Source organism: Metarhizium acridum, assembly GCF_019434415.1.
Source record: "Metarhizium acridum strain ARSEF 324 chromosome Unknown scaffold_587, whole genome shotgun sequence".
Classification (NCBI taxonomy): domain Eukaryota; kingdom Fungi; phylum Ascomycota; class Sordariomycetes; order Hypocreales; family Clavicipitaceae; genus Metarhizium; species Metarhizium acridum.
In genome coordinates, this window is record NW_027094049.1 from 1,306,110 (window position 1) to 1,330,671 (window position 24,562).

Here is a 24,562-nt window from a genome sequence, read left to right on the forward strand (position 1 = left end):
CACCGGATTAGAAAAGTCTGGTCCGTTGCTCCCTTCTAACCCTTACTCATCATGGCTCTGGTGACTTTTCAATTTTGACATTGCCGTAGCCCGGAGCGAAGATATTTTCGAAATACACAATCATTCTCTAGAACGAATTGAATAACAGCCTAAAGGTCTCGGCATTGACATACAAAGCTGGCGGTATTATAAAATCATGCGTTTATTCCACTGTCCCACTTGCAGAGCCGTAGGTAGGTCAAAGCCCCCGACATCGACACGACGCCGACACCGACACCAGCATCAACACCATGACGTTAAACGAGAAGGACGTTTTGAAACAGGCCAAGGAAAATCCTGAGGAGCTTTCCATTTGGCAACCAGAAGACATTATAAACATGCCGCTCACAATGATTGTGCTGGCAGAGGTGCTCGCACCCTTCCCTTTGTGGTCCACTGAAACGGTGTGGTGTCTCTTCCACAACATGAGATCGGAGCTTTACAAGGAGAATATTCAGGCGTCGACTCCGCGGGTCCCCATTCTTGAAAAACCATTATTCAGTTCAAAATGATGAGCATGTTTTGCAAGAAGATCGGAATGGACTTTTGGGAGCTGGATGAGAGACACTGTCTAGCCTAGACGACTGGACCAGCCGATATTGCGCACACTACAATGTACCTGAAGGCATGGGATGCCGGGCCGGTGCCCAAAGTTGATCCCACAGCTCCGTTCGCGTGCTCTGGGACGAGGGGACGATGAAGTCGAGTCGGAAGTGGCAATGAGGTCGGCATAGACGACCATTATGGGCAACGAAGATTTGCTACACTGGCCTACCTGGTCCGGATTCCCACACAATGAGTGTAGGACCTTCGACATTTCGTTTTCCCCACAGAGAGACTGGAAGGCTTGCTTCGAGCTTCCAAGTCAGAATCTCTGTGTCGCCAGCTGTCCAAGTTGTCTGCGAAGTCCACGATGGGGGGAGGTATTCTATCGTTTAGTGCTTGAGATAAATACATGATTGCTTTGTTGCCTGGTTTGAAGGAATTTTGCTTCCATCTACAGTATCTGAAGAGTTTTACCAAGGTAAAGCGCCGCCAACCACCCCCTTTCCGTCTTGCTTCCACCAACCGCATGTATTTTCAACTTCAGTATGTTGCGTTTCAGTAGAACACTACACCTCTCTATGTTTAGCTTGCCGGTAGAGTCAGCATTACAGTGCACAGCTTCGAAGTCCATTTCCATAGTGACCTCGAGCTCGAAATTGTCAAAGGTTATTTTTGGGTGCGTTGCAGGGTTAAGTCCGCAACCAACGATATTGTCCATGGTGCCTGATCTGGAAACATCAACCAGACTCTGTTGTGTTCATTACTAGTGTTTGGAAGTTCGGAGTAAGCTATTAAATCATCTTTCTTGCGTTGTCAATTCCATCCTAATATGTGACGGGATCCTTGTCCATGGCATTCAGTTATGTGTGAGCAATATTATACGTATGATCTGGTGTGTGCGTGTACTAATTGTTCATTTAATGCGCTTAGATAAGCGTGCCTAAAATTATCGCTAAACGCAGCTAATATCTGCCAAAATCAAGGGTTGAAATCCAGGGACACTGTCTCCAATGCAAAGTCCTCAAATAAAAGCAATCGAAGCTGTAGAGGCAAATGTGATCAATATATTGCACCTGCACAAGTCAAGAGGACAGAAGAGGACCTCGTCGAAACTATTAGAGACGCACGTGGACTGAGCAAGCGACGGCCAAGCGACAAACAAAACATTTAACCGCCGACGCGTGAGGACTTTTTCACCTCACACACCACGCTTCTACCAGCAAGAGTCAGAGCACAGCCTCGAAAATTCACCAAGGTAAGACATTAAGACCAGAATGCTTGACTTACTCGCTGAATTCTCTTATTAGCCATGGCAAACCGACCGATGAACCCCTTTGCGCAGCATTTACGCCAAAGGGCCCTGCTAACTCCATGTTACGACGTTCGCCGAGTGCATGGAAACTTGCCTCAAGAGCAAAAGACAGACCTGCTTGTCAGATTTTGGCCAACTGGTGACCATGACCGTGGTCCCGCCACATCGGGCATCAACTGCCTAATCGTGCTACTTAAACGAATCTACGGCGCCGTGCTTGATCCATTGTGGAACGAGGACGACGAGTCTGTGAAGCAAATGGAAGCTGATAACCCGTTCATGGCCCATGCCTGGTTGGTCCTCGGACCGAAGACGAAAGACGTTGGCGCTGCCTTGGATAAACTCACCGTCCAAATATGGGGGAAGGAACTCGGGGACATTGCAGTAGAAGACCTCCAATTCAAGAACCTCGCAAGCCACGCCCGAATGCAGACGACCCTTTGGTCCATGAAGCAATTCACTCCCATGCTGGGGCACCTCTGGTCGCAGCAGAACACTCACCAATGGCGTCGACTCCAGGCTGAATCGACACCCCCTGAGGTAAAGAATTACTTTGAAAAGTGGAATTCGACACCGAACCCTGACTCTATTCGCCTTGATGCATTCCCAGGAATGAGCTTGGACGTTGAGGTGAACAAACTGTTTGGGGAATTCTCCGTTGGTGACTCCACCCTCTTGGTCCGTCCAGACGCGCCGGTTTTCCTTTACGTAACATTCACAGTAAAGGGCGTCGGAGAAGAAAATTTGAATTTTGATGCTTTTCGCCGTTTCACCCTTGAAGTTGGCAAGTTTGTCGACGTGAATGGAACCATGCGTTGGCAGCGAACAGGACGCATGCCCTACACCCTCATTGCCCTCGTCAAGCACAGGAACAGTGCTGATGACTGCGATACAATCCGGGTCTACGATGAGTTGGGCAACATGAACATTCCAAACGCAAAGATGCCCGCGTACGCGACACCCAGCTGGAGAATGGCAGATATGCAAAACGGGGACACCTTTTTTGCATTGTACGTCTACTCTCGCATGCCGCCAAAGTCTGATCCTCCATTTCCAGAGGTCTTCAAGAGGGCGGACCTAAGAACTTATAACGAGGAATTTGACAAGTTCTCTGCCTTTCTCAACAAGGGGCAAAATGTGAAGCGAGAACGAGACTAGAAGCAGCAGTGACGGCTACATTCGTGTGATCTGGAAGGAATGGATTATTTGTCGACGGAAGAGGGCGACAGAGCTCTGTGATCATTTTTGATTTGCACCAGACGCATTGTTGACTTTAGTAGTCAGTCAGCAAACCTTAATATAGAGCCTACTCTAATGCCATCAAAACACAATTTTCTCACTCTGACTTTGGCGCCGGTTGTTGTGAGTTTCAACGGGATCCCCGTTTTGAAACGAATAAACCAAGACATTTGACACGGGCTGGCGTCCATTCACTGGCTGTCCAGGGGTCAAACCATTCACTGCTTATAGTGAGCTCAACGTGAAATGAAGTTGAACAGGTCACGCCAACCAACCCACTTTAGCCGAGAGCAAACAAAAAATCTTGGAAAATACATAACAAACTCGCACCCTTTCATTTTTGACACCTTCACAACATTTTCATTGACATCGCCATCATCGATAAGTTTAGGATGTCCAAGGTGTGTCGTTATTCTTGACTCTAGAATACCAATTTCACTAACTAGCAGCAGCTTACCATTGCCGACTGGGTCAAACAACCCAATAGCGTGGTCTTTGGCCACTGCAAACCGACAAACCTTGCACCATACGACCAAGTCCAGCTCGTGTTTGAGGAGATCGGCATGCCTCGACAGGGTAATGTTACCATTTACGTCGTGGCGGATGACGCCGAGAGTCGAGTCATATCAGCCGAGTTGACCCATCGCCCGGCTCTCGTCCCCAGAGCTACCATGCCCGATATTTGCGACTATGCTTCCCTTTTGCGACAGCTACGAAACCCCCGTGCCTACAAGTTATGGGAGCAAGCCAGTGTCACCATAGTGGCGCAAATCGACCAGCATTATTCCGCATCATTCGCCTTGAGCATCCTCGAGTTGGTCAAGTGGGCAGCCAACCCGACATCCAATACCCGTCTTCGTCTCTTGACACTGTCTTCCTTTGAAGAGCCAGAAGAGTCCATCCAGAGGGCTTTGGAATACTTTTGCCCAAATCTCACTATTTCGCTGGTGGAACCCCCTGCCCAGATCCGAACTGCCCGCGCCGCCTCGACACGATTGTCCTGGACAGATCCAGAGTCTGTCGACGAGGCCGTGAAGCTGGTCAAGGAGCATGCCTACAGACGAAAGACATCAATTGTTTTCTGCCACCCCGATGAGGCCCGTGACATTGTCGCAGACTTGGCTGGAAGGGGAGTAAAAGTCAATCAACTGTTCAACGGTGACCGTTTCGTGGGCGATTCATTGCGCCTGAGAATTAAGCCCGTTAATCCGGACGTGCCGCCGACGGTATTCTTTTGCACAGAGACTAGTCAAATTCCCATGGAAATTCACAATCTTGGTGCAATTGTCATTAGCCGTCGTCGGGAGGCGCATTTGTGGGAATATGGACGGATTGTTCGCGAACCCGAGCAGACATCGCAATGGGAAGTGGACAGAGCTGTTTCTTACTTGTGGCAAACATCAACACCCACGATGGGAATTACAGTCTTGGCGCCAGAGACATCAAGGCTTCGTAAATTGCCCCGTCGTCGAGTCGACAACGACCAAGCCATCGCGTTTCTGGTGGACCTCTTTGCCAACTTTGACGGAATGAATGTGGACGACATGCTTTCGTGTTTTCTGACAGACTACGCCATCTTCCAGTCGAACATGTCACAGTTGGAAGCCATGAAGTGTGCCCGCGTGTGTGACGACGATGTTCGACTATTCTCGCTGGAGCCAGGGGCCGGACAGGAGCTATTGTTGGACTTGTTGCCGCTATTTCAGTACCAATTTCTTCCTGCTTGGTTCCTCGCAACTGGCATCACACTTCCGGGGGTCAGCTTGTCCGCTAAAAGGGCCATGACCCGACTTGCCGTCATTGTGCATGAAGGGGTCGACTTCATTGACCGCAAAAGTGCACTCTGGCAAGAAAGGTCCGACGCAGACAAGGTCCAGCACTTGCGAACCTTGGCTTCCAAGATTGTGACGCGTGTCCAGATGCCCCATGAGCTGATTGCGCAGGGAGGTCTCTGGTTGGCACTCGCGGCATGGCACTGTGCGTCCATGCATGGGTTCAGAAAAGGCGTCAATGCCAGTCACAGAAACCATCTCTGCGCAGATGTAGCTACTGGTGGCATAGTTTCTATCCAGACCCGGCTTGCAAAGCGAATTGGCGACTTGGTTCATAAGCTGGAAGGTTTCGTGGGCATTGGGCCCCAGGACAGGGGAAACAGACTGTTAGTTTTGGACGAAAACGACTGCAAACAAATTCAAACTGTCATGGTACAAACATGGATGCATCGCACCGTTGGCATTACCAAGGGGCTTGACGCCAATGGCATAGAATGCTTTCGGGCCACCGACATGGTGTCAATGGACACAACGCTGCATTTGTCCGGATCGCACCTGATGCCCATTCGCGCTATGATGGGATCCCATGGCACGGGCGACGAGGTTATGCTTCTGGCGGCACTTTCTCTCTCGCGTCCTTTGCGCCCAAGGGCCGGGATACAGTTTGGAGCTGGTGTAGTTCTTCCCGCTGAATGTATCCGGGAATGGCAAAACAAAGGAAAAGACCGGGATTTCCTTGTAGATATACGATGCCATCACCCATTGTGCGACAAGTCCGAGGTGTAATTCTGGTTTTGGCAGATGGTGGAACAGTGTTAGGGCCCACACAGTCACGTGGGAGGCACCATATTGCTGTTGCTACGCTGGCACTTTCTAACTAGCCCTTTTCCTTACACACATGATTAAGCTCTTCACTTCTTTTAGCTCTCTTGCAATACAACTTGTCAGCTGCATCACGAGCTATTGTGACCTCGCTGTAGCTCTCTTCCGCGGTCCCTCACAAACAGTCCGGGTTCTCTATTGTGGTCACACACATAAGAGGGAGTCGGACGAACACAAGTGTGTGAAGCTCGTTGATAGATCACAATATACAAGATTTTGCCTTTATTTTAATTTTGATGCTTATTTTTCCATCACATTGGGTCAGTCAGGTGGAACGTAGCCTAATCTCAAAATCTTTGTTACGCTTAGCAGAAACTTGGACCTGACACGGTTCATGGCCACCAGCATGGAAGTGTCGATGCCGGAAAACAAGTTCCATTATAGCACACAGCCAAACATGGTGAATTACCAAACATCATTCTTTCCTACCACCGTCCACCGCCCACCACACTACTGATAAAGGTCTCGGTGGTCGCGCTTGATAGCATCGGCGCCCTTCTCAGCAACCATGTAAACTGAGTTTTGAATTCGGCAGTCGGGAATCACGGGAATGACAGACGCGTCAATGACACGGAGATTCTTGATTCCGTGGACCTTAAGATTAGGGTCAACAACCCCCTGCTCGATATTCTTGGACAGACGAGCAGTGCCACAGGGGTGGAACGAGGTCTGGCAGCGGTCGAGGACGGTTCTCTTCATGGCCTCGTCGTCGTGCAGCGGCATCTCCCAGGGGTACTCGTCCTCGACAATGTCCTTGAAGCCGTCGCCATTTTTCAAAACGTCGTACGCGTACCGGATGCCCTCGCGGACGGCAATAATGTCCAGATCGTCGTTAAAGTAGTTGAGGTTGATATTGGCCTGCTGCAGAGGATCGGCGCTGTTGAGGGTGATCTCGCCGCCCTCAGAGACGGGCCGCACCAGGTCGACCATGACGGTCATGTAGCTCCCCTTGTTGGGATGAGGAAAGTGCCACTGGAAGGCGCTGCTAAACAGGGGGATAAAGTCGAGCTCAAAGTGAGGCTGGCCGTATGGACAAAAGGGATCCTGGCCGTTGTTGGCCGCCTTTGCTTTGCGGTACTCGGGAGACTTCTCCAGGTACTCGTCAATGCGGGGGAAGCCAATCATCTCGAGGAATGGCGATCCCATGGCGCCGGCGTGGCCCTTTGCGTAAGCGGACAGGACTTTGTCACGCAGAGGGCCCTTTCGCAGGACGTGGTTGTCCATGGAGTAGCTGTCCTTGAGCCGGAGGCAAAAGGGGACGCCGGGGTGGTCGAGCAAATGCTGGCCGACGTGGCGCGAGTCAACAAGCAAAGGGATACCGTGCCTGGCCAGCTCCGGCGCAGGTCCAATGCCGCTCAGCATGAGGAGCTTTGGGGATTCAAAGACGCCCTCGGAGACGATGACTTCGCGGGTGGCGGAGAAGCTCAGCTCTTGGCCGGAGGCAGCAATGACGGTTACGCCCCTGGCGGTGCGATCAGCGTCATCGATGATGAGCTTCTTGGTGTGGACCTCTGGGAGGATGGTAATGTTGGGCTTGCCGGCGACGGCGAGGAAACTTCCAGACCGGCGGCCCTTGTAGATGGTGTTGACGCTGTGGACCAAGCCGCGCATCTCGCCGTCAAAGATGTTTTCCGTGAGCGGCTCGCCCGTGGACTGCCAGGCCCTTGCCAAGAGGTCGCGAAAGGGCTTCATTTCCGGCATCAAGTCAGCGTGGGCAATGGAAATGGGACCGCCCGAGCCAATCTTGTGAAGCTCCTTGGAGTACAGGCCGGCATCATCATGATACGTGACGCTCTTGCGAAGGTAGGGCACCAGGGGGTCCCAGGTCCACTCCTTTCCTCCGTACTCCTCCCACATGTCGAATGTTCCTTTGGATCCTGGCACCCATGAGAAGTAGTTGAGGGACGAGCTGCCACCGAGGGCCTTGCCACGGGTGTTGGGCTTCTCGATACGTTCGTAGTCGTCGCGCTTGACCATGGTCGTCTTGTAGGCCCAGTCGTACTGGCTGCCTCGAATTTCCATGGCCAACCCGGGGGTTCGGATATCTTCATTGTCAATGGAGTTGCCAATGCCAGCTTCAACAACCAGAATCCTTGCGTTGGGGTTTTCGGCCAGACGAGTGGCAACAATGTTGCCAGCCGTGCCGCCACCGACGACAATAAAGTCGAAGCGGGCACCGTCTTTGACAGCCATGATGACGGGTTCGGGATTTATGAGACGGATGAGAGGGAATAAATTTAAAAAGTGATGTCTCGAGTTGGTGGCTCGACCATCATGCAGGTTCGGGCTCGTGCAGGGATTTATATATTCGCATCTCCCCTATCGGTTGACTGGAACATGTCGTACTGTCGACTAATTGGGAAGTAGTAAACTGCCGTGCCGGGCAGGATCAAAACCAAGCCCAGACGGCTGAAATATCAAAGCCCTATGCATGACAGTATCCCGTTGTGTGGAGTCGGCACTGGAGAAAGAGCGCAATATTGGCGAGCCTCCGACTCAACCTTTCCATAAAGGAAACACCAACTGACCATTCAGAGGGTCCCGGCTGTTACATGAAATGGGTCCGAGTTAGGTAAACCTCTCACGATGCCGCGGAATGTGTGCTTTCGGCTAGCTTGATGCAGGACTGGCTTGGCGTACAAATAATGCGACGACGGCCGGCAGGATTAGGTTTTAAAGACGTTGGTTGCAGTGAATTTGACAATCCAGATGCCAGACGGTCCGACGGTATCCTTGGAGATGCTATCCTGATGGTCAAAGTGATAACTTGAATATAAAACTATCGCATATTAGTTTATAATAGTATTACCTTTACGTTAAAGTATTAAATTTACGACTAATTAGATGGAAAAAATACCTCGTATTATAATATTTAAAGAATTAAGTATAGTCAAGTAATTTAGTTAGCTGCCAGGCTTAAGGTGCAGCTGAAATATAAAACGATCAATTGATAATATAGAGCTAGCTGTATTTCGATCCCCTGACTTGCCACGCGGACACGGCTCTCAGCTGATTGACTGAGTGATTTTTTAGAACTACTGTACATGTTGGAAAGTCATTTCGGTTAGTCAATGCTCACTGCATTCATTTCGCCGTAATACATTCTGAACTGACTTGAACGCCACAGAAACGGCGCTGCTAATGCCCGCCCGGCCAAAGTCGGCAAGCATTCACGGGTTTAAACAGCCACCAAGAACTGCTTTAACTGGAGTGTTGGCATCAGCTTTCTCCTTCGCAAGGACCTGCGTCGGCCATTCGTCCTCTAAATGTTCCCAGCTGTGGGTGGGCAACTACGAAGGGTTAAAGCAACAGTCGCAAAGTGCCAAGCTGCAAGACAGATTAACGGGGTGGGGATACTCGAATAAAGTCTCATTTTTTTACAGTTTTATTTCAGGGTAAAGGCCTTTAGCAAACGTGTTCTGGCGGCGCAACATTCCTATCCTTCTGACCGAGATCAGTCTTCAACACCCTTCCAAACAATTCCAGCAAAATCTCAAAGCAAATCTTGGTAACGGCCGGGTCATATCTCCCTTTGCTCAACTCGTCCCGTATAAAAGCATGCTGGGCCCAGGCGAATTCGTGAAAGCTGAAAACGCAGCCCGCATCACGGAGTTTGCTGCGAATCAGGTCGCGACCTTGGTCGGGGACGTGGGTGTCTTTGATACCAAAGATCATTGCTACTTCTCCCCCCAGCCTGGAAAGGTGGTCTATTGTGTGGTTGGAGTTTGCGGGGGCAGAGGGGGATGAGTTTGCAGCAGTGTAGGGGCCGAGGGTGCGGCTGTGGATGTCTGTGGCAAAGTAGGATACGCAGGCGGTGATGCGGGGGTCAAGCTGGGAGGTGTTAGACAAGACAAAACTCCAAACAGTAAAGGTTTGTGGTAAACGTACGGCAGCTCGGACGGCGAGGTGGCCGCCTAGACACATGCCGGTTGAGCCGATGAGGCCGGTGCATGTTGGGAGTGAGAGGAGGTAGTCGACTGTTGCGTGGGAGTCGGCATCGTAGGACTCGAGAGTCTGAGCCATCAGTTGGACGGCGCAGGTCTGTAGGGTTAAAAAGAGAGTATCACAAAGCTTACCTTTTCAATCTTGAATTTGTTGCCTCGGTCCGTGTCTTCCACGTCGTACTTGAGAGGTTCCGGTCCAACAAAGTCATGGTAAGAGGATGGTGCCGCGACAATGTATCCTTGCCCGGCTATCTGGCGAGCAAACCGAGCGACTGGTCCAGTCCACTGCCATGCACGGGTCAGATTCTGGAGCATCTGAATGGGCCGGGGACTCGAGTACCTTGGTAAATTTCGCTGAAGAGGCAGACACCCGGGAACCGACTGAGCACGGTGAGCTGCTGGGCGTTGACTTGATGAGGCCTACAGATATAGTAGAGAGATCTTACGCCCTTGGGTAGCCTGCAATGACCGGGTGAAATACAAAAATGCCTGGTATAGTTGGTGAGCGAATGTCTGGCGGAGGGACCGGAAGCTTTTTGGTGAGGGGGGCACGAACGCATGGTGCTGTCCTTGCCATTGGCAGACGTGGGCACGTCGACGTGGGATTCTTGAATCAGCATGCTGAGTTGACCTTGATGTGTATACTCTGTTTAGAAGAGACTTGTTGCGAATACATTCAGCTTCAAGTTGAGTGAGTCGAGCTCAAGGCCCCGCCGACGATGGCTCGCTTGACGGTGCGTGAGTGAGCGGCGCGTACTGTACGCCGAACTGACAGAGTGCAGGCCAGGTGTCTTGGTCCGGAGGCGGAAAAATAAGGCGGTCCGGTGTCCGGGGGCGACAGGGGATGAATGGACCCGAGGGCTAGAGCTCCAGCCTCCCAGCCATCCCGGCATGTTTCACTGACTGGCTGCTGGAAACGGCATGGCGTGAGTGCCGAGTGCGACTGACCACAGACACCAGACCAAAAGGGCCAGGCGCTCGACGGGTCGCACGTGCGAAATCATCCATCTCCAGCTTCTCAGCTTCCCAGCTTCTCTTCCCCAGACTTTATGCATCCCTCGGCCCATTCGAAACTCCAATCTGCCTCCTGCTCCGCGCGTCATCATTTCTCCTCTTCTCGGCCCTCCCCTTTCGCCTCTTTTGCTTTGAGCTCATGGTTGCTTCTCGGCCCCTGGAGCTTTGCGTATTGACACGATGAACGGCCACTTTTCTGCCGTGGGCGACAAGCCCGCCGGCGGAAGCTACGAGCACGGCGTCCAAGTGATTGACGAGGACAAGGAATTCAAGTACGCACGTCTGGCCATTGGCTGAAATGCCCGCAGCACGGTCCGTGGCCGCCGCTAACGAGCGCAGTGAGAACCTCGACGACTACCTGCAGGTGACAAACGTCGCCGACTCGGGCTTCAACTACCACCTGATTTCCGTCTTTGGCTCCCAGTCCACCGGCAAGTCGACCCTCTTGAACAGTCTCTTTGGCACCGACTTCTCCGTCATGTCCGAGACGGAGCGTCGGCAGACGACAAAGGGCATCTGGATGTCCAAGAACAAGCGCGGGGCGAGCGGCGGCGCAAAGATGGCCGACAACATTCTCGTCATGGACGTCGAGGGGACCGACGGTCGCGAGCGCGGCGAGGACCAGGACTTTGAGAGAAAGAGCGCGCTCTTCGCCCTGGCCACCAGCGAGGTCCTGATTGTCAACATCTGGGAGCATCAGGTGGGGTTGTACCAGGGGGCAAACATGGGCCTGCTCAAGACCGTCTTCGAGGTCAACCTGCAGCTATTTCTCAAGGATAAGCAGTATGCCTTTTGCGTCCGCACCATGGCAGCGAGTAATTGCCCGCTAAGTCGTACTTGACAGGTCAACACCGCGATCGCTGCTCTTCTTCGTCATCCGAGACCACCTCGGCACGACTCCGCTGGCCAACCTCCGCACCACATTGATACAGGACCTGACCAAGATTTGGTCCACCATCTCCAAGCCCCCGGGCCTCGAGGGCTCCCGAATCGAAGACTACTTTGACTTTGGATTCGCCGCGCTGCCCCACAAGATTCTGCAGGCCGACAAGTTTGCCGGCGAGGTCGACAAGCTTGGTTCGCGATTTGCGGCCGGCCACAGGGGCAACAAGGGCGGCGACCACGAGCTCGAGGGCGGGGTTTTCCTTGCCGAGTACCACCGCAGGATCCCTGCCGACGGCTTTTCAGTCTACGCCGAGGGCGTCTGGGACCAGATTGTGAACAACAAGGACCTCGACCTGCCCACCCAGCAGGAGCTGCTGGCGCAGTTTCGATGCGACGAAATCTCGCGCCAAGTCTTGGTGGCGTTTGACCTCGTCGTGGCCCCCCTCGAAGAGCAGCAAGGCGAGGCGACCAGGCTCGGAAAGACGCTGGTCCTCCCAGACCTCGGCGGCGTCGGCAGTGATGCCCGGGAAGCGCTACTGCGCGCCTTTGAGACGCAGGCCAGCCGGTACCACAAGGGGGTGTATGCGCGCAAGAGACAGGAGCTGGAGGCCAAGGTCGACGCGAGACTCAGGGCGCTGTACGTGGGCCAGCTGGCGGCCGCGCACAAGGCCGGCGTCGGTGCGTTCAGCGATGCCGTCTCCAGCAAGGTCAAGGCCGGGCAAAAGGCGGGGGGCGGCTACGAGTTTGCCGAGATTGTCGCCGGCGAGAAGAGGAAGACGCTGGGCATCTTCAAGACTGAGGCGCAGGGGCTCGCCATCGAGGGCCTCCCGTGGACCGACTTCAAGCCGCAGTGTCAGCTGTTTGAAGCCGAGCTCGACGAGGTCAGCGGAAGGCTGCGCAAGGAAGAGATGCGGCGGCTCGCGACCAGGGTCGAGCGCTGGGTCAAGTCCCGCCTCGGAGAGGCCGTCGGACTCGAGTTCAACAAGCTCGGCTCGGGGCGAGGAGGCACGGGCGCTCCCGAGACCGGGGACAAGCCCGGCGAGAAGGATCTCTGGGACCGCGTCTGGAGCGTCTTTACCGGCATCGTCAGGGAGGCCGAGGGCCGCTTCGCCGACCGTGCCAGGAGCTTTGACGCCAGCGACGACGAAGCCGAGGTTGGCATGTGGCGGCTGCGTCGCAAGAGCTGGGTGGGGCTCCGCGACAAGATTGAGGAGGAGGTCATGGAGGGCAACATCCTGCTCAAGCTGCGGGAGAACTTTGAGGACAAGTTCCGGTACGACGAGGCGGGCGTCCCTCGGATATGGCGGCCGACCGACGACATCGAGGGCATCTACACCAAGGCGCGCGAGTCGACCCTCGCGCTCATCCCCCTCCTGTCCAGGTTCCGTCTCTCGACGACATATGCGCCCCCGGACCTGGTGAGCTTTATCGGAGGCCAGCCCTCCGGCGTGGAGGCGGGCGACGAGGAGGATCTGAGCCCCATTGGCGGCGTTGACGAGGACGAGGGCAAGAGCCTCGAGGAGGAGATGACGGTGCTGAGCGAGGGCAAACGGCAGGACCTGGTTGTCCGGTTCAAGAAGACGGCAGACGGGGTCTACGTGGAAGCCAAGCGCGGTGCGATTGGAGGCGTGGCTCAGATCCCGTGGCCCTTTTACGCGCTGCTGCTGGCGTTGGGGTGGAACGAAATCTTTATGGGTAAGCAACGTCCAATTCTGCTCTCGGACAGTAACCACGTCCAATGCTGACGCCAGTCTTGAAGTTTTGCGAAACCCCTTCCTGTTCATCTTCCTCGTCATGCTCGCGGGCGGCACGTACGTCGCGTACACGCTCAACCTCCTGGGGCCGATGATGCAAATGAGCAACGCGGCCGTCAACCAAGGCGTCGAAATTGCCAAGCAGCAGCTGCGTGACTTCATCGCCAACTCGGAGACGGCGCGGTCGGCTCTAAACGTCCCCTCTGCACCTGCGTACAGCGAGCGCGAGAGCATCGGCATGGATACCCTTGACGGACAGGGCAGAAAGGCATCGCCGTCAGAGGAGGTTGATGATATTTGAGCTTTTTTTCCCAAGGGTCCAAGGGTTTTCAAAACGAGGAGGGATTGATTGTGTTGGGCTTCTTTCGACGGGGGGGAGTGGAGTAGTTTTCATGGGTAGGATATGCGAGGTAATGTCTGCGACAGAGGTTGCAGTTTCTTTTTTTTTAAAAAAAGCTTCAACAGGCATCTATCCACAGGAACCAAGGTGCAACGGGTATCATGCGTCATGTCAATTATGTGTGCCGTTGCTTGCCTCAATAAAGAAAAAAAGACGCAGTTCCCAACCCTTTAAAACGCCTCGAGCCCAACAGGCGAGCCATACCAGCCCCCCAACTCGTCCGTCTCCTCGCCACGGCCGGCTACAAAGAAATCCGTCACCCTCATAGAATCGCCGCCCTCTTCCTCCACGGGCCAGTCCACCTTGACGCCGCCGCCCTTGGTCTCGAGCATGTCCTTTGCCGTCCCCCAGCTGAACCTGCACTCGGGACCCCAGCCAAACACGGGGTGCATATTCCTCCTGAGCCAGCCGACGCACCGCGCGTCCGAGGGGTACCCGGAGCCCCATTCCATGCCCGCCGCCGCGCCTTCCCCGTCCCCATCCCCGTCCCGCCGCGCCCCGTACAGCGCCTCGAGGGCCGCGTCCCTCGTCACCTTGGCGCACACCGAGGCCGCGCTCACGCAGGGGTACAGGCTGTCGGCCTTTTTGGCGACGGTGATCTTGGTCGTGGGGAACACGCGCTGCAGCCTGGCCTGGTGCGCGGCCGGCTGGCCGACGGTGTCGACGTAGACCTCGCGGATGTTGAGGCCGCGCTCGAGGGCGCCCCTGATGAGCGCGACGGTGGCGTCGACGGCCTGCGCGTTGAGGTTGTACACGCCCGCGGGGCGGAGCATGCCGGCCGAGATGTCGCGCGCGGAGAGGGCGGCGGTGGCCCAGCCGCACTGGGCGTGGACGGTCGGTGCCCTCGGTGCAGAGGGCGCGCATGAGCGACGAGCGCGCGGCGGCCGTGAGCGCCTTGGAGTCGTCAAAGTGGTGCGTGTCCCGGAGGAGGGGGCCCGACTGCGGCAGCGGCAGGTAGAATATGCCGTAGACCATGGGGCCGAGGACGGGCCCGCGGCCGGCCTCGTCGACGCCCAGGCAGAGCGGTGGGAGGGACGACGGGTCCGACGCGCACGCGGGCGTGAGGAGGGCGGGGGGGACGGGCGAGAAGTGCGTGAATGATGAGCCGGCGAGGAGGGCTTCGCGGTGGACCGAGGGCGGGAGGAAGGTGCCTGGTGACGGTGGTGTTTCGTCGCCTTCGTCCATGGTTGCAGCTAGCGTGGGGGGGTTTGGCGGTTGTATTGAGTTGCTTTCGTTTGAGGCGGGACTGAGAAGCGGTGGTTTGGCGTCGAGGAGGTTTTGCCCGTCAAGGTGCGCTGAGGATGGAGATGGGTCAACTGGTGTTTTACGCGTCGGAGCTGCGGGAGACGCGTTTTGCTCGAGGCTGACGATTTGGTGCATGTACGTATTTGGAAGCGGGGACGGGAGCTCCACTGACGTGCCCCGAGCTGCGAACGGTGACAAGGGGGACGGGTTAGACGTCGGGTACTCCGTAATGCATCACGATTCAGAGTCTCTCATCTTTTGTAACTTTGTTTTTGGCGTTTCAGACGCCCCGGCATGCTGTTATATCAATCGAGGCGATCCCGACACCCAACATACGCAAAACTCCCCCCTACGCCTGTGTATGTGCCACTCTCATGACCTCGACCAAAAAGCGCTCTTGAAGCCCCTCGACAAAAATAACATCGCTTACCTGCCGACTCAGCGTATCCAAAGTATCAAATGTAATCACAATATCCATGTAATCACGCGCACTAATGTCCCCGATGTTACTTCCGGGCGGCGGGGGGGCCGCGAGTGGCGTCACGCGCAGCACGTAGCGCCGTCTCGTGATGTCGTCGTAGATGTAGGCCGTGGTGGTGAGTCCCCGGTGCTGCTCTCCCGCCAGTTGACGGGCAAAAAAGTTGATCATGTCGGCAAACTGTTCTGGCTTCGCGCCCGAGACCACCATCTGCCCTGCTTGTACGCCGGACCTTTGGAGCTTCTCGACAGGTGAGAGGCCATCATTCGTGGTCTCCATGCTGATGGAGATGTGATTGGGTCCAAGATGTTGCGGTGGAGGAAATTCACGTCCTTCAGATGGGGCTGGTAGTGCTGCAGGCTTTTAGGCTTCGTCTATAAATCGGCGAGTGTGTATTATTAGCTCGGCGCAATGAGCGTTGGAGGATCGTCGAGCTGAGTTTATCGACAATGTCTACTGGCACCTTCTCAAGGGAGTGAGTAGATACTTGTAGACGCATGCCAGGGGCAGCCCGGGTCCAGGGCGAGCCGCGCTCTCAGCTGCGTTCAATAACCCCCTTTAAACAAAGAGTTTGACTGACGCAGTCTACCGGTAGGTCATGAGTGTGGTGTGGCAAAAGTCCCGCTTAACAAGCGTAAGTTGCCCGAGTCCCACACCGAACGGCATGGGAAACTGGAATGGCTAGTTGGACGTGGTTTGCGATCCGAAAGTAAACGCCACAGGCTTCGTTAGCCCGTTCCCGGAACTCAGCTATGCCACCACTATGAGTACGTGTAGATGCCTTTCCTGTGAATGGCAGCGGGAGCCAAGTGTTCCTTATTGGCGCCCGCAATCACTGGTGGTCCTGGTGAGCTTTCTCTTTCATCATCATGACACCATCTTTGGTGCACTCTGGTACCAAACGGACAAACACTCCATCACTCATTCCTTGGGTTCTTTCGGTTCTAGCGGCCGGTACCAGAGACTATACGCGGGCTGCCAGCGCGGCGCACAACCCGCAATAACACTGGTTGTTAACAGGAAAAGTATTTTGATACAGGTACACCTTAGTTGGACCATCACAAAGATCCACCGGCAGAGGTTCAAATATTGTGACTTTGGTGCTCTTCCACACCCTTGACGCCAAGAATGGCCCAGAGTTGCAAGATTTCAGCAGCTCGACCCGACAGAAATGGGGCCCGTCGGCGTGAATTACAATTTTGTGTCGTGGCTTCAACTGACACACCGTAGCCATGGAGCCATGATGCAGGCTAGGATCGAGATAATTAGCAGCCACGTGCAGCCGCACATGAGAAAGAGTTGTTCCCAGATTGTGGCAAGGGACGAAAATAAAAGACACAAGAAACTCGAGTCTTGCAGTGATGTTAAAGTCTGTCGTAGATGAATGTTGCCCCGTTTATACACCATTTCAACGTCTTTTGCATCATGGCCCCTTTGGCCACTACCATCCTCACCTCGACCGTATCACTGCGCGTGTGTGCGTTGGCTTTGAGTCAAGTTTGAGAGCCAACTATTTACAAGAAAACAACGGTAAATGAGAGCGGGTATACACGCTGCTTCACCAGACACATCTCTGCGAAGCATGGTGTTCTAAACATGTGCTCTGTTGTGAATGCAATCGGTGGGTGGTTACTGCCCGCAAACGACTCTGCCACAGACGTGATAATTATACCCTTTGGTGATAATTAACATGAAAACGCCGCCACCAGCAGCAACGGCCACAGCTAACAACAGTGGCCACAGTAGCGGCCGCAGGCCGGAGCTCGCCGCAGGCGGCCCCCGGAGGGGTCATTCTCGCCCGCTTTGCCTACCCCTAGGACAACTCGCTCCTTGGTATCAGGTCTTGTAAACCTTTATAATCCCCTCGACTTCATCTAGTGAGCAACGGGCAATTTACCCCGAGCCGTGGCCGCGCCGTAGATAATGTCGGCCGCCGACGCAAATGCCTCCAGGGTAGGTTCATACACGGCAATAAAGTTCCTCACCTCGGCCTGGTCGTCGATGAAATCATACGGATTACACGTGGCCACGGAGATGAGCGTCTTGCCCGCCCGTCTCTTGGCAATCTCCAGTCCGAGGCCGTGCTGGTACCGCGATTCCCTCGCATTTCTCGTCGCCAGAATGACCACGCCCGCGTCCTCGACCTGCCTCCACTGCTCTGGCGTCAAGGAAGAGTCTGCGAAGCGAACGTCGGCAATGGCAGGGTTGTACCGGCGGAGGCTGTCGACAAGGGCGGCGGAAACCCAGGGCACGCGGGTTTTGTGCACCTCCTCTCCGCTGGACGCGGCGGCGCTGGTGGCAACGTTGACGGCCGGCGAGACAAACACGGTGCTGGCGGTTCTGGAGACGGGCAAGAGGCCTGCCTCTGAGCGGACAACCGTGGTGGCGCGGGCGTAAATGTCGCGAGCGAGGGCCTCGTTCTCCTTGCTCAGGCTGGCCAGGTCGGACGGCGGCCGGACCTCCAGTGCCGTGTCCCAGCTCGTGAACTTATGCTTCAGGTCGCGCAGCCGCTTGAGCGACGCGTCGAGCCGTGCCTGGGACAGCTCTCCGGCATGGAGGGCCTCGCAGACGCGGTCGATGGAAGCAGCTTGCGCGTCGTACGAGTGGCAAATCATGACATTGTCGACTCCCGCCTGGAGCGCCATGAGCGCGCCCTCTACCGTCCCGCATCCGGCTCGGACGGCGTCCATTTCCAGACAGTCGGTCATGATGACGCCCTCGAACCCGACGTCGTCGCGCAGGATTTTGATGGTCTCGGGGGACAGGGTGGCGGGCAGATGCGAGCCGCCCAGCTTGGGCAGAGCAATGTGCGCAGTCATGACCATCTCGATGCCCTCTGCTGCCGCGCGGCGAAAGGGAACCAGCTCGAGCCGCTCCAGCTCCTCTCTGGTCTTGTTGACGACGGGCAGGCCGTAGTGCGAATCCACAGCCGTGTCGCCGTGGCCCGGGAAGTGCTTGATGCAGGGCGCGACTCTGGTCTCCCGCAGGCCCTTGGCACACTCGACGGCAAACCGGGCAACTCTGTCGGGGTCGTCGCCGGGACTCCGTACTCCAATGACGGGATTCAGCGGCTCGCTGTTGACGTCGCCGACCGGGGCGTAGTTCATGTTGATGCCAAAATGTCGCAGCGTGTTGCCCGTGGCTTTGGCGACGCGGTACGCGCTCTCGAACGAGGCGGCTGCTCCCAGGGTCATGGCCCCGGGCAGCTGTGCCGCGACTGGAGGTGAAATGCGAGTCACGAGGCCGTTTTCCTGGTCAATTCCCGACAAGGAGAGGCTGGGCGTGGCCGGCGTCGCTGGCCAATTTTTGAAGGCCCAGGCAGAGAGCTTGTAGCTGGGCGGCGTCTTGGATGTTGCGCTTGAAGAGGACAATGGCACCCACGCCATAGTCTTGGATGAGCGACTTGATTTCTTTGTTGATTTCGGTCCCGTAGAAGCCAACTGCGAAGAGCTATGGGACTGTTAGTACCCATGCTCATGATCGGGGGAAGTTCATGTTGATGGACGTCGAACCTGGCCCACTGCCCTGCGTTGCTCTGCCGGGGGCATTGTTCCTGTTTCGTCGTTTCTTGAGCAAATGTTCTTTTCGAGATTTACCCAGTATCCACAGTTGGACAACTTGCACGAATAGCACCATCAAAATGACAGCTAACCGTGCAGCATGTTGAAGGATTGGTTTTGTATCCAGCCAGACGTAGCCAAGATTGAGGGCTGCTTCCAAGTCGAGTGGGGGTCAAGCGTCAATGTCAAGACGACATGGAGTGCCTTCAACAGCGGCCGTTTTAGTGCTCTGGGGTGCTACGGCAATGTAACGTGGCCCCACTGACCCCCATGCATGCCGGACCGTGGGGAAGATGAGGGTCCATCTCCACCGAGAGTCACTTGAACCACAGACGTGCATGTAATGCGTGTTGAATTTCTACGACTTTGCATCACAGTGGGCAGGCCAGGAAACCTGATCAATCAGTGTTCAAATACGATAGACCTGGTACTGTTACAGAAACCCGCTCTCAGTCGGCCGAGCTTAAACTCCATCGGAGAACTCCATACAACGACTCGAGCTTTCGCATTGCCCCCTCTATCCCTCTCAAAACCACGCGAACCGAAGCCTACACTTTTCGAGTCGAGGATAGTTGTTGATCCACGAGGGGCGTAATCAGCTGCTCTTGATCTGAGAATACGGCTGCGAGTCACAGTACCTGGACTTTGTAGCCTACGGTGCCACGCATATCAGCATTGATTCAGACATTAGTGGTAGACGCATGGTGGCCACTCACACACTAGAGTTGTAACGCGCATTAGCATTCATCCTAGATATTAGTTATTTGGACCCATGAAGCACAACTACTTACTCCCTAGTTTCCAATATATGTTAGCACGAGAAACATGGATAGCAAGCCGCGATCAAGTGGAGAGATGACTTACGCCCTGGTTTCGAAGCATGTGAGTAATAGGCCTAGATAGTAAGTCGTGTAATGTATCAGGCAACTACTTACTGCCTATCCCTGTTGTATTAGCAATGAATCTAGCTAGAGTCATAGTCTATGATTAGTGGGCACTTGCTTTCTATAGTTGCCGTGGATCTTAGCATTATATCTAAATGTCAAATCATGTATCGCCTGAATATATGCTTACAAACTAGTATTGTAGAGCGTGTTAGTCTCAACCCCGATACGTAAGCTGCAGCTGCTGCGGAGAGCACTTACTGTCTATAGTTGCCATTCACAATAGCATTAGTACTTGGCATTAGAGTATGCAGCTCGTTTCGAAAAAACTTACGGTCTAGAGTTGCATTTTTATTAGCATTGCACCAGCATGTTGATATTAATGGACAGCTCTACAAAGCAACAGGTACATACCATCTACCGTTGCCAATTATTAGCATTGGGTTCAAATGTCGAGCGTCAGTACAGTCAGAGACGATGATTGTTTGTCCGATTCCATGTACTGGGCCCGGGGTAGAGGGCACGACTTGATGGGGGTGCTGTCTCCCAAAACCGCAGATTACTTACTCCCTACAGTCGCCTTGCGTATTAGTACCAAATATTGGTATTAGACCATGTAGGAGGAAAGTACTCACAACCTAAAGTTGCCGCATGCATTAGCACCAGATATATAAACTGTTTTGCAATACATTATGGGATACTTACGCCCTGTTGTGAACGTGTCTATTAGTACCGAATCTAGATGTCAAATTGCTAGACAGTAGTTACTTACTCCCTGATATTCATATTAGTCAGAGTAGATGGAAGTGTTGTGTGGTATCGACAAAGCAGCACTTACTCCCTAGTATCCAAGCGTATTAGCACCAGGCCTGGACATGCGTTTACCCAGAGGACTACCACTTACCGACTATAATTGTTGAAAGAGTTGGTATTAGAATAGAATTGCGTACTGATTACGGGATAGACTACTCACCGACTGAGTTTTGCAAATGTTAGTGCTCGGTATAGACAAAGTTGTATAGTGGCTATTAGCCTATTACTTACCCCCTGTTGTTAATTGCGTTAGCATTCGACTCGAATATCAAGTCTTGCTTATCAAACAACGACTTACCGCCTAAATTATGTTAATAAGTTGTTACCAAGTTGCGGTGTATGCAGACTACTCACTCCCTATATAGCCACCAGCTTAGCCTGGAACCGCATATCAATTTGTACAGCCCGTCTCAGACGAGAGCCACTTACCGTCTATAGACACCCTGTTAGCATTGGCTGCATTACCACATTCTATGTCGGATACCGGGCTAGGGACTTGCCGCCTTAAGTACGTCAGCACCAGAGTTGTAAAGCCACGCGGTTTATGCGCCGATAAACTACTCACTATCTGAAATACGTGCTTGTTAGACCTTGATCCCAATGTTTCGTCATGTAACCTCGTATAGAGCAATTTACCTGCTGTAGTTGCCAAGCATGTCAGTAACGAATCAAAGTAATAGACAGGATTCTCGTGGAAACTACTCACACTCTGCAGCCGCCAAATATTTCAGTACACGGTATTGGTATCAAATTCGAGACTCATGTCATAGTAGTACTTACGCATCCCCATTGGCAGCAGCCAAGGGGGGGGCAATACGCGTATGAAGACGGACATCCTGCTTTTCCCGCTTCTTCCAGTGCAGAGGCTTCGGTATGGCATCGCTTGGATACATGGTTTATCGCGCTGGGGTCTACCGCGGGGCTTGCCAATGCCAGGCTGATAAGGAAAGTCGACAGGGTAATGGTTGCCTTCATTTTGCTAGATGTTGGAGTGCTTGCGGATAAAGATGTTGAACAAAGTGTGTGAGCTGGGTGCAAAGTCGAGGAGGGCACGCCAGAGGTATAAATAATCGGCGAGTCTGGCCGGTCCCTGATATTCGCATCCCTTTGAGCGCCAAGGTGCCACTTGCGTACCGAGCGAGGATGTGAAGCAATGGAAAATCTTGAATCCAAGGTACATTTTCTTATCAAGAGTTGATATAATACAAGTATCAACAGTTTTTGAGTTTACATGAAGCTACATCACATATGTTATGGCCTTGCAGGACCCGCCCAAAAAGGTACCTGATCATCTGTAGGGATATCCAATAAGCAGCCAGATTTAAAAGGTACTTTTATTTACTAGTAAATGAAGTGGTGATAAAAGTCCTCCCAAATACTACAATCCCAACGCGATCAACGGGTCACTCCAGGCTGCCAGCTGTCAGCCGGGGCGTTGCGGGGCTCGCAACCCCACAATCAAAGGGATGGGAATCGCAAAAAAATGGGGCCATGACAAAAATGGCACCTTGGCGCATCGTGAAGAAGCCGTGCAATCCCTTCAAATCTTGGCCATCGGTCTCCGCTGCACTACCGTCGGTGATTGTGCCGTAGGAGTTGGATTGTGCGGCAGGTAAGTTTCGCCGAACAATAATGCCGCCATGGCTAGGAACCCGTCGCAATGATGCAGTAATGGCCCCATGCGTTTGAAGCGCAATAGCGACGGGGGGATCCTTCAGATATACAATCCGGGGGCGGTTATCCATCAATGGAATCTGAAGGGGGATCACACCACTGTAAAGTGACGGCTAACAAGGCATTAGAATACTACTATAGAGCCGGCTAATTTTGCCGGAAATTGGCAGCTCTTGCAAAGTAGGACTGGCGTTGCAGAGCGTTGAGAGTTTGAGAAACTCGGCCATGTCTTGTCACACGGTTACACGAGGGCTACCATTACGAGACCCAGGGTGTAAGGCTCTTGCCAGCTTGTGATATAAACAAAGCTCTTTGGTTTATCAAGTCTTTGACAAACTAAAAACCTTGAATATCAGACTGTTATTGGGCGCACCCAGCCTGGCAGTACATTGTCAAGGTCTTGGTATAAAAGAGCTTGTAGTAACAACGCAATTCATCTAATGATAGCCTTTTGTATCAAAGGTCCATGGTTTCTCCAAGCACACGACCAAATATTCTGTTAATACAAGAAGTGGGTGAGAGCCTTGCGCCTTGGGTCTCGTGCAACATCCGTGACGATTCCTTCATGCATCAAGAACAGAGACATGAATTCCTCTCAAAGTACTCCGTACATTCGCAGGCTCCTCCAACCCAAGATGAGCTTCCTCACGTACAATTTGCATAGCTACAGCGGCAGACAAGAAATCTAACCAGAGCAGGGTATCGCCGACAGAATACAGCAGTGTACCAGTATGTGAGCCAACACAAGTACGTCACTCGGCACCAGCCTAGACGGCAACACTCCCCCTCACGATATTCCCCCGCACTCGTCGCTCACTCACCATCCAAAAACACTCGAGTCCGTGACAAAAGCCCGCCATGGACTACCAAACCTACCAGCTCGGCGACTTCAAGCTCGTCAGCGGCGAGACCCTCCCCAACGCCTTCATCGCGTACAAGACCATCGGCGACCCCTCCCGCCCGGCCATCATCTACCCGTCCTGGTTCAGCGGCGCCATATCCGACAACGAATGGCTCGTCGGCGAGGACAAGACGCTCAGCCCCCGCAGGTACTTCATCATCATCCCCGCCATGTTCGGCAACGGCCAGTCCAGCAGCCCGTCCAACACGCCGCGCCGCCCCTTCCCCGCCGTCACCATCCGCGACAACGTCGCCGCCCAGCACCGCCTCGTCACGCAGCACCTCGGCGTCCGGCACGCGCGCTGCGTCCTGGGCTGGAGCATGGGCGCCTGCCAGGCGTACCAGTGGGTGACGCAGTTCCCGGGCTTTGCCGACTGCGCCGTGCCCTTTTGCGGCGCCGCGCGCACCTCGGTCCACAACCAGGTCTTCCTGGAGGGCGCCAAGAGCGCGCTGCTCGCGGCCAAGGGCGCGTCGTCGGCGGGCCCGGCGCAGGGCGAGGCCACGCCGGCCGGCGAGCAGCGCGCGTGGACCGAGCCCGAGAGGGCCGCCGGGCTCAAGGCCTTTGGCCGCGTCTACGCCGGCTGGGGGTTCAGCCAGGCCTTTTACCGGCAGAGGGTGTACGAGACGGCGCTGCGGTACAGGTCGCTCGAGGACTTTATGCAGGGCTTCTGGGAGAAGTGGGCTCTTTCAAAAGGTGCGTGCGGCTCTGCGCGGACCGGCTGTTCTGTCCCTCGCTGACGGCGTACATGTGTAGACCCCGAGAACCTGCTGCTCATGCTGGCGGCGTGGCAGGCGGCCGACTGCTCCGACCAGGAGCCGTACAACAAGGACTTTGAGCTGGCCATGCGGAGCATCAAGGCCAGGATGCTCGTCCTGCCGGGCCGGGAGGACTTGTACTTTACCCCCGAGGACTCGGAGTACGAGGTGCAGTGCATGTCGGAGGGGGTCGGCAAGTGCATTCCGTTTCCGTCCATCTGGGGACACTGGTGAGTCAATGGGAGAAGAAAGAGTCTGGTGCGGTAGCTGAATACTGACGACTGCCAGGGCGGGCGGGCCGGGACTGAACCCGGAGGATCTAGAGTGGCTCGACAACAAGCTGAGGGTGTTTTTGGAAGATGAAACGACCTCGATGAGCCAGGTGAGCGTGACCAAGTGAAAAGTCTGTGTATTCAGGACGGCTCTTTGTCTAGCGCAGCTATGATGTTACAAAACAGTCCAACT

At 54.3% G+C, this 24,562-nt stretch overlaps 11 protein-coding genes across 13 annotated transcripts; 5 read left to right on the top strand and 6 right to left on the bottom strand.

Annotated features, from left to right (window-relative positions):
- Positions 1-290: 290 nt before the first annotated feature.
- On the top strand, positions 291-551 carry J3458_022133 (uncharacterized protein; the record flags this gene model as incomplete). The annotated part of the gene is made up of 1 exon (XM_066122948.1): positions 291-551. The coding sequence occupies one exon, from the start codon at positions 291-293 to the stop codon at positions 549-551; it is 261 nt and encodes an 86-aa protein (XP_065972170.1).
- A 1,343-nt stretch (positions 552-1,894) lies between these two features.
- On the top strand, positions 1,895-3,055 carry J3458_022134 (uncharacterized protein; the record flags this gene model as incomplete). The annotated part of the gene is made up of 1 exon (XM_007811084.2): positions 1,895-3,055. The coding sequence occupies one exon, from the start codon at positions 1,895-1,897 to the stop codon at positions 3,053-3,055; it is 1,161 nt and encodes a 386-aa protein (XP_007809275.2).
- A 502-nt stretch (positions 3,056-3,557) lies between these two features.
- J3458_022135 (uncharacterized protein) lies at positions 3,558-5,815 on the top strand. Its single transcript, XM_066122949.1, has one exon. It carries the CDS (start codon positions 3,700-3,702, stop codon positions 5,692-5,694), a length of 1,995 nt encoding a protein of 664 aa, XP_065972171.1. The 5' UTR covers positions 3,558-3,699; the 3' UTR covers positions 5,695-5,815.
- A 425-nt stretch (positions 5,816-6,240) lies between these two features.
- J3458_022136 (uncharacterized protein) lies at positions 6,241-7,983 on the bottom strand (the record flags this gene model as incomplete). Its single annotated transcript, XM_007811083.2, has 1 exon — positions 6,241-7,983. The coding sequence occupies one exon, from the start codon at positions 7,981-7,983 to the stop codon at positions 6,241-6,243; it is 1,743 nt and encodes a 580-aa protein (XP_007809274.2).
- Positions 7,984-8,756: 773 nt separating this feature from the next.
- On the bottom strand, positions 8,757-10,475 carry J3458_022137 (uncharacterized protein). The gene is made up of 4 exons (XM_066122950.1): positions 10,291-10,475; positions 9,867-10,223; positions 9,679-9,804; positions 8,757-9,621 (listed from the first exon to the last, which is right to left on the bottom strand). Exons 2-4 carry the CDS (start codon positions 10,047-10,049, stop codon positions 9,196-9,198), a joined length of 735 nt encoding a protein of 244 aa, XP_065972172.1. The 5' UTR covers positions 10,050-10,223; positions 10,291-10,475; the 3' UTR covers positions 8,757-9,195.
- A 267-nt stretch (positions 10,476-10,742) lies between these two features.
- Positions 10,743-16,133, top strand: SEY1_2 (Dynamin-like GTPase that mediates homotypic ER fusion). 3 transcript variants are annotated; one of them, XM_007811081.2, is made up of 4 exons: positions 10,743-11,020; positions 11,088-11,531; positions 11,593-13,328; positions 13,393-16,133. In XM_007811081.2, the coding sequence occupies exons 1-4, from the start codon at positions 10,929-10,931 to the stop codon at positions 13,686-13,688; spliced, it is 2,568 nt and encodes an 855-aa protein (XP_007809272.2). In that variant the 5' UTR covers positions 10,743-10,928; the 3' UTR covers positions 13,689-16,133. The 3 variants fall into 3 exon arrangements, with proteins under 3 accessions (XP_007809272.2, XP_065972174.1, XP_065972173.1); XM_066122952.1 differs by having other exon boundaries at positions 10,743-11,531; XM_066122951.1 differs by having other exon boundaries at positions 11,593-15,748.
- Positions 13,958-14,972, bottom strand: J3458_022139 (uncharacterized protein; the record flags this gene model as incomplete). Its single annotated transcript, XM_066122953.1, has 2 exons — positions 13,958-14,521; positions 14,610-14,972. 2 exons carry the CDS (start codon positions 14,970-14,972, stop codon positions 13,958-13,960), a joined length of 927 nt encoding a protein of 308 aa, XP_065972175.1.
- On the bottom strand, positions 15,382-15,789 carry J3458_022140 (uncharacterized protein; the record flags this gene model as incomplete). The annotated part of the gene is made up of 1 exon (XM_066122954.1): positions 15,382-15,789. One exon carries the CDS (start codon positions 15,787-15,789, stop codon positions 15,382-15,384), a length of 408 nt encoding a protein of 135 aa, XP_065972176.1.
- Positions 16,134-16,324: 191 nt separating the features above from the next.
- Positions 16,325-18,704, bottom strand: J3458_022141 (uncharacterized protein; the record flags this gene model as incomplete). The annotated part of the gene is made up of 1 exon (XM_066122955.1): positions 16,325-18,704. The coding sequence occupies one exon, from the start codon at positions 18,702-18,704 to the stop codon at positions 17,385-17,387; it is 1,320 nt and encodes a 439-aa protein (XP_065972177.1). The 3' UTR covers positions 16,325-17,384.
- Positions 18,705-18,765: 61 nt separating this feature from the next.
- On the bottom strand, positions 18,766-19,058 carry J3458_022142 (uncharacterized protein; the record flags this gene model as incomplete). Its single annotated transcript, XM_007811079.2, has 2 exons — positions 18,766-18,960; positions 19,023-19,058. 2 exons carry the CDS (start codon positions 19,056-19,058, stop codon positions 18,766-18,768), a joined length of 231 nt encoding a protein of 76 aa, XP_007809270.2.
- A 3,025-nt stretch (positions 19,059-22,083) lies between these two features.
- Positions 22,084-24,497, top strand: J3458_022143 (uncharacterized protein; the record flags this gene model as incomplete). The annotated part of the gene is made up of 3 exons (XM_066122956.1): positions 22,084-24,035; positions 24,096-24,327; positions 24,386-24,497. Exons 1-3 carry the CDS (start codon positions 23,300-23,302, stop codon positions 24,495-24,497), a joined length of 1,080 nt encoding a protein of 359 aa, XP_065972178.1. The 5' UTR covers positions 22,084-23,299.
- Between the last annotated feature and the right edge of the window lie 65 nt (positions 24,498-24,562).

Excerpts from the sequence above, each read along its gene's own strand:
- J3458_022135 (XM_066122949.1), top strand. The coding sequence starts at position 3,700 with ATGCCTCGACAGGGTAATGTTACCATTTACGTCGTGGCGGATGACGCC.
- SEY1_2 (XM_007811081.2), top strand. The coding sequence starts at position 10,929 with ATGAACGGCCACTTTTCTGCCGTGGGCGACAAGCCCGCCGGCGGAAGC. Across the intron at positions 11,532-11,592 it reads CTATTTCTCAAGGATAAGCA|GTCAACACCGCGATCGCTGC; the intron begins GTATGCCTTTTG and ends CGTACTTGACAG. Across the intron at positions 13,329-13,392 it reads GTGGAACGAAATCTTTATGG|TTTTGCGAAACCCCTTCCTG; the intron begins GTAAGCAACGTC and ends CCAGTCTTGAAG.
- J3458_022137 (XM_066122950.1), bottom strand. The coding sequence starts at position 10,049 with ATGCTCCAGAATCTGACCCGTGCATGGCAGTGGACTGGACCAGTCGCT. Across the intron at positions 9,805-9,866 it reads ACAAATTCAAGATTGAAAAG|ACTCTCGAGTCCTACGATGC; the intron begins GTAAGCTTTGTG and ends CTGATGGCTCAG. Across the intron at positions 9,622-9,678 it reads ACCTCGCCGTCCGAGCTGCC|CTTGACCCCCGCATCACCGC; the intron begins GTACGTTTACCA and ends AACACCTCCCAG.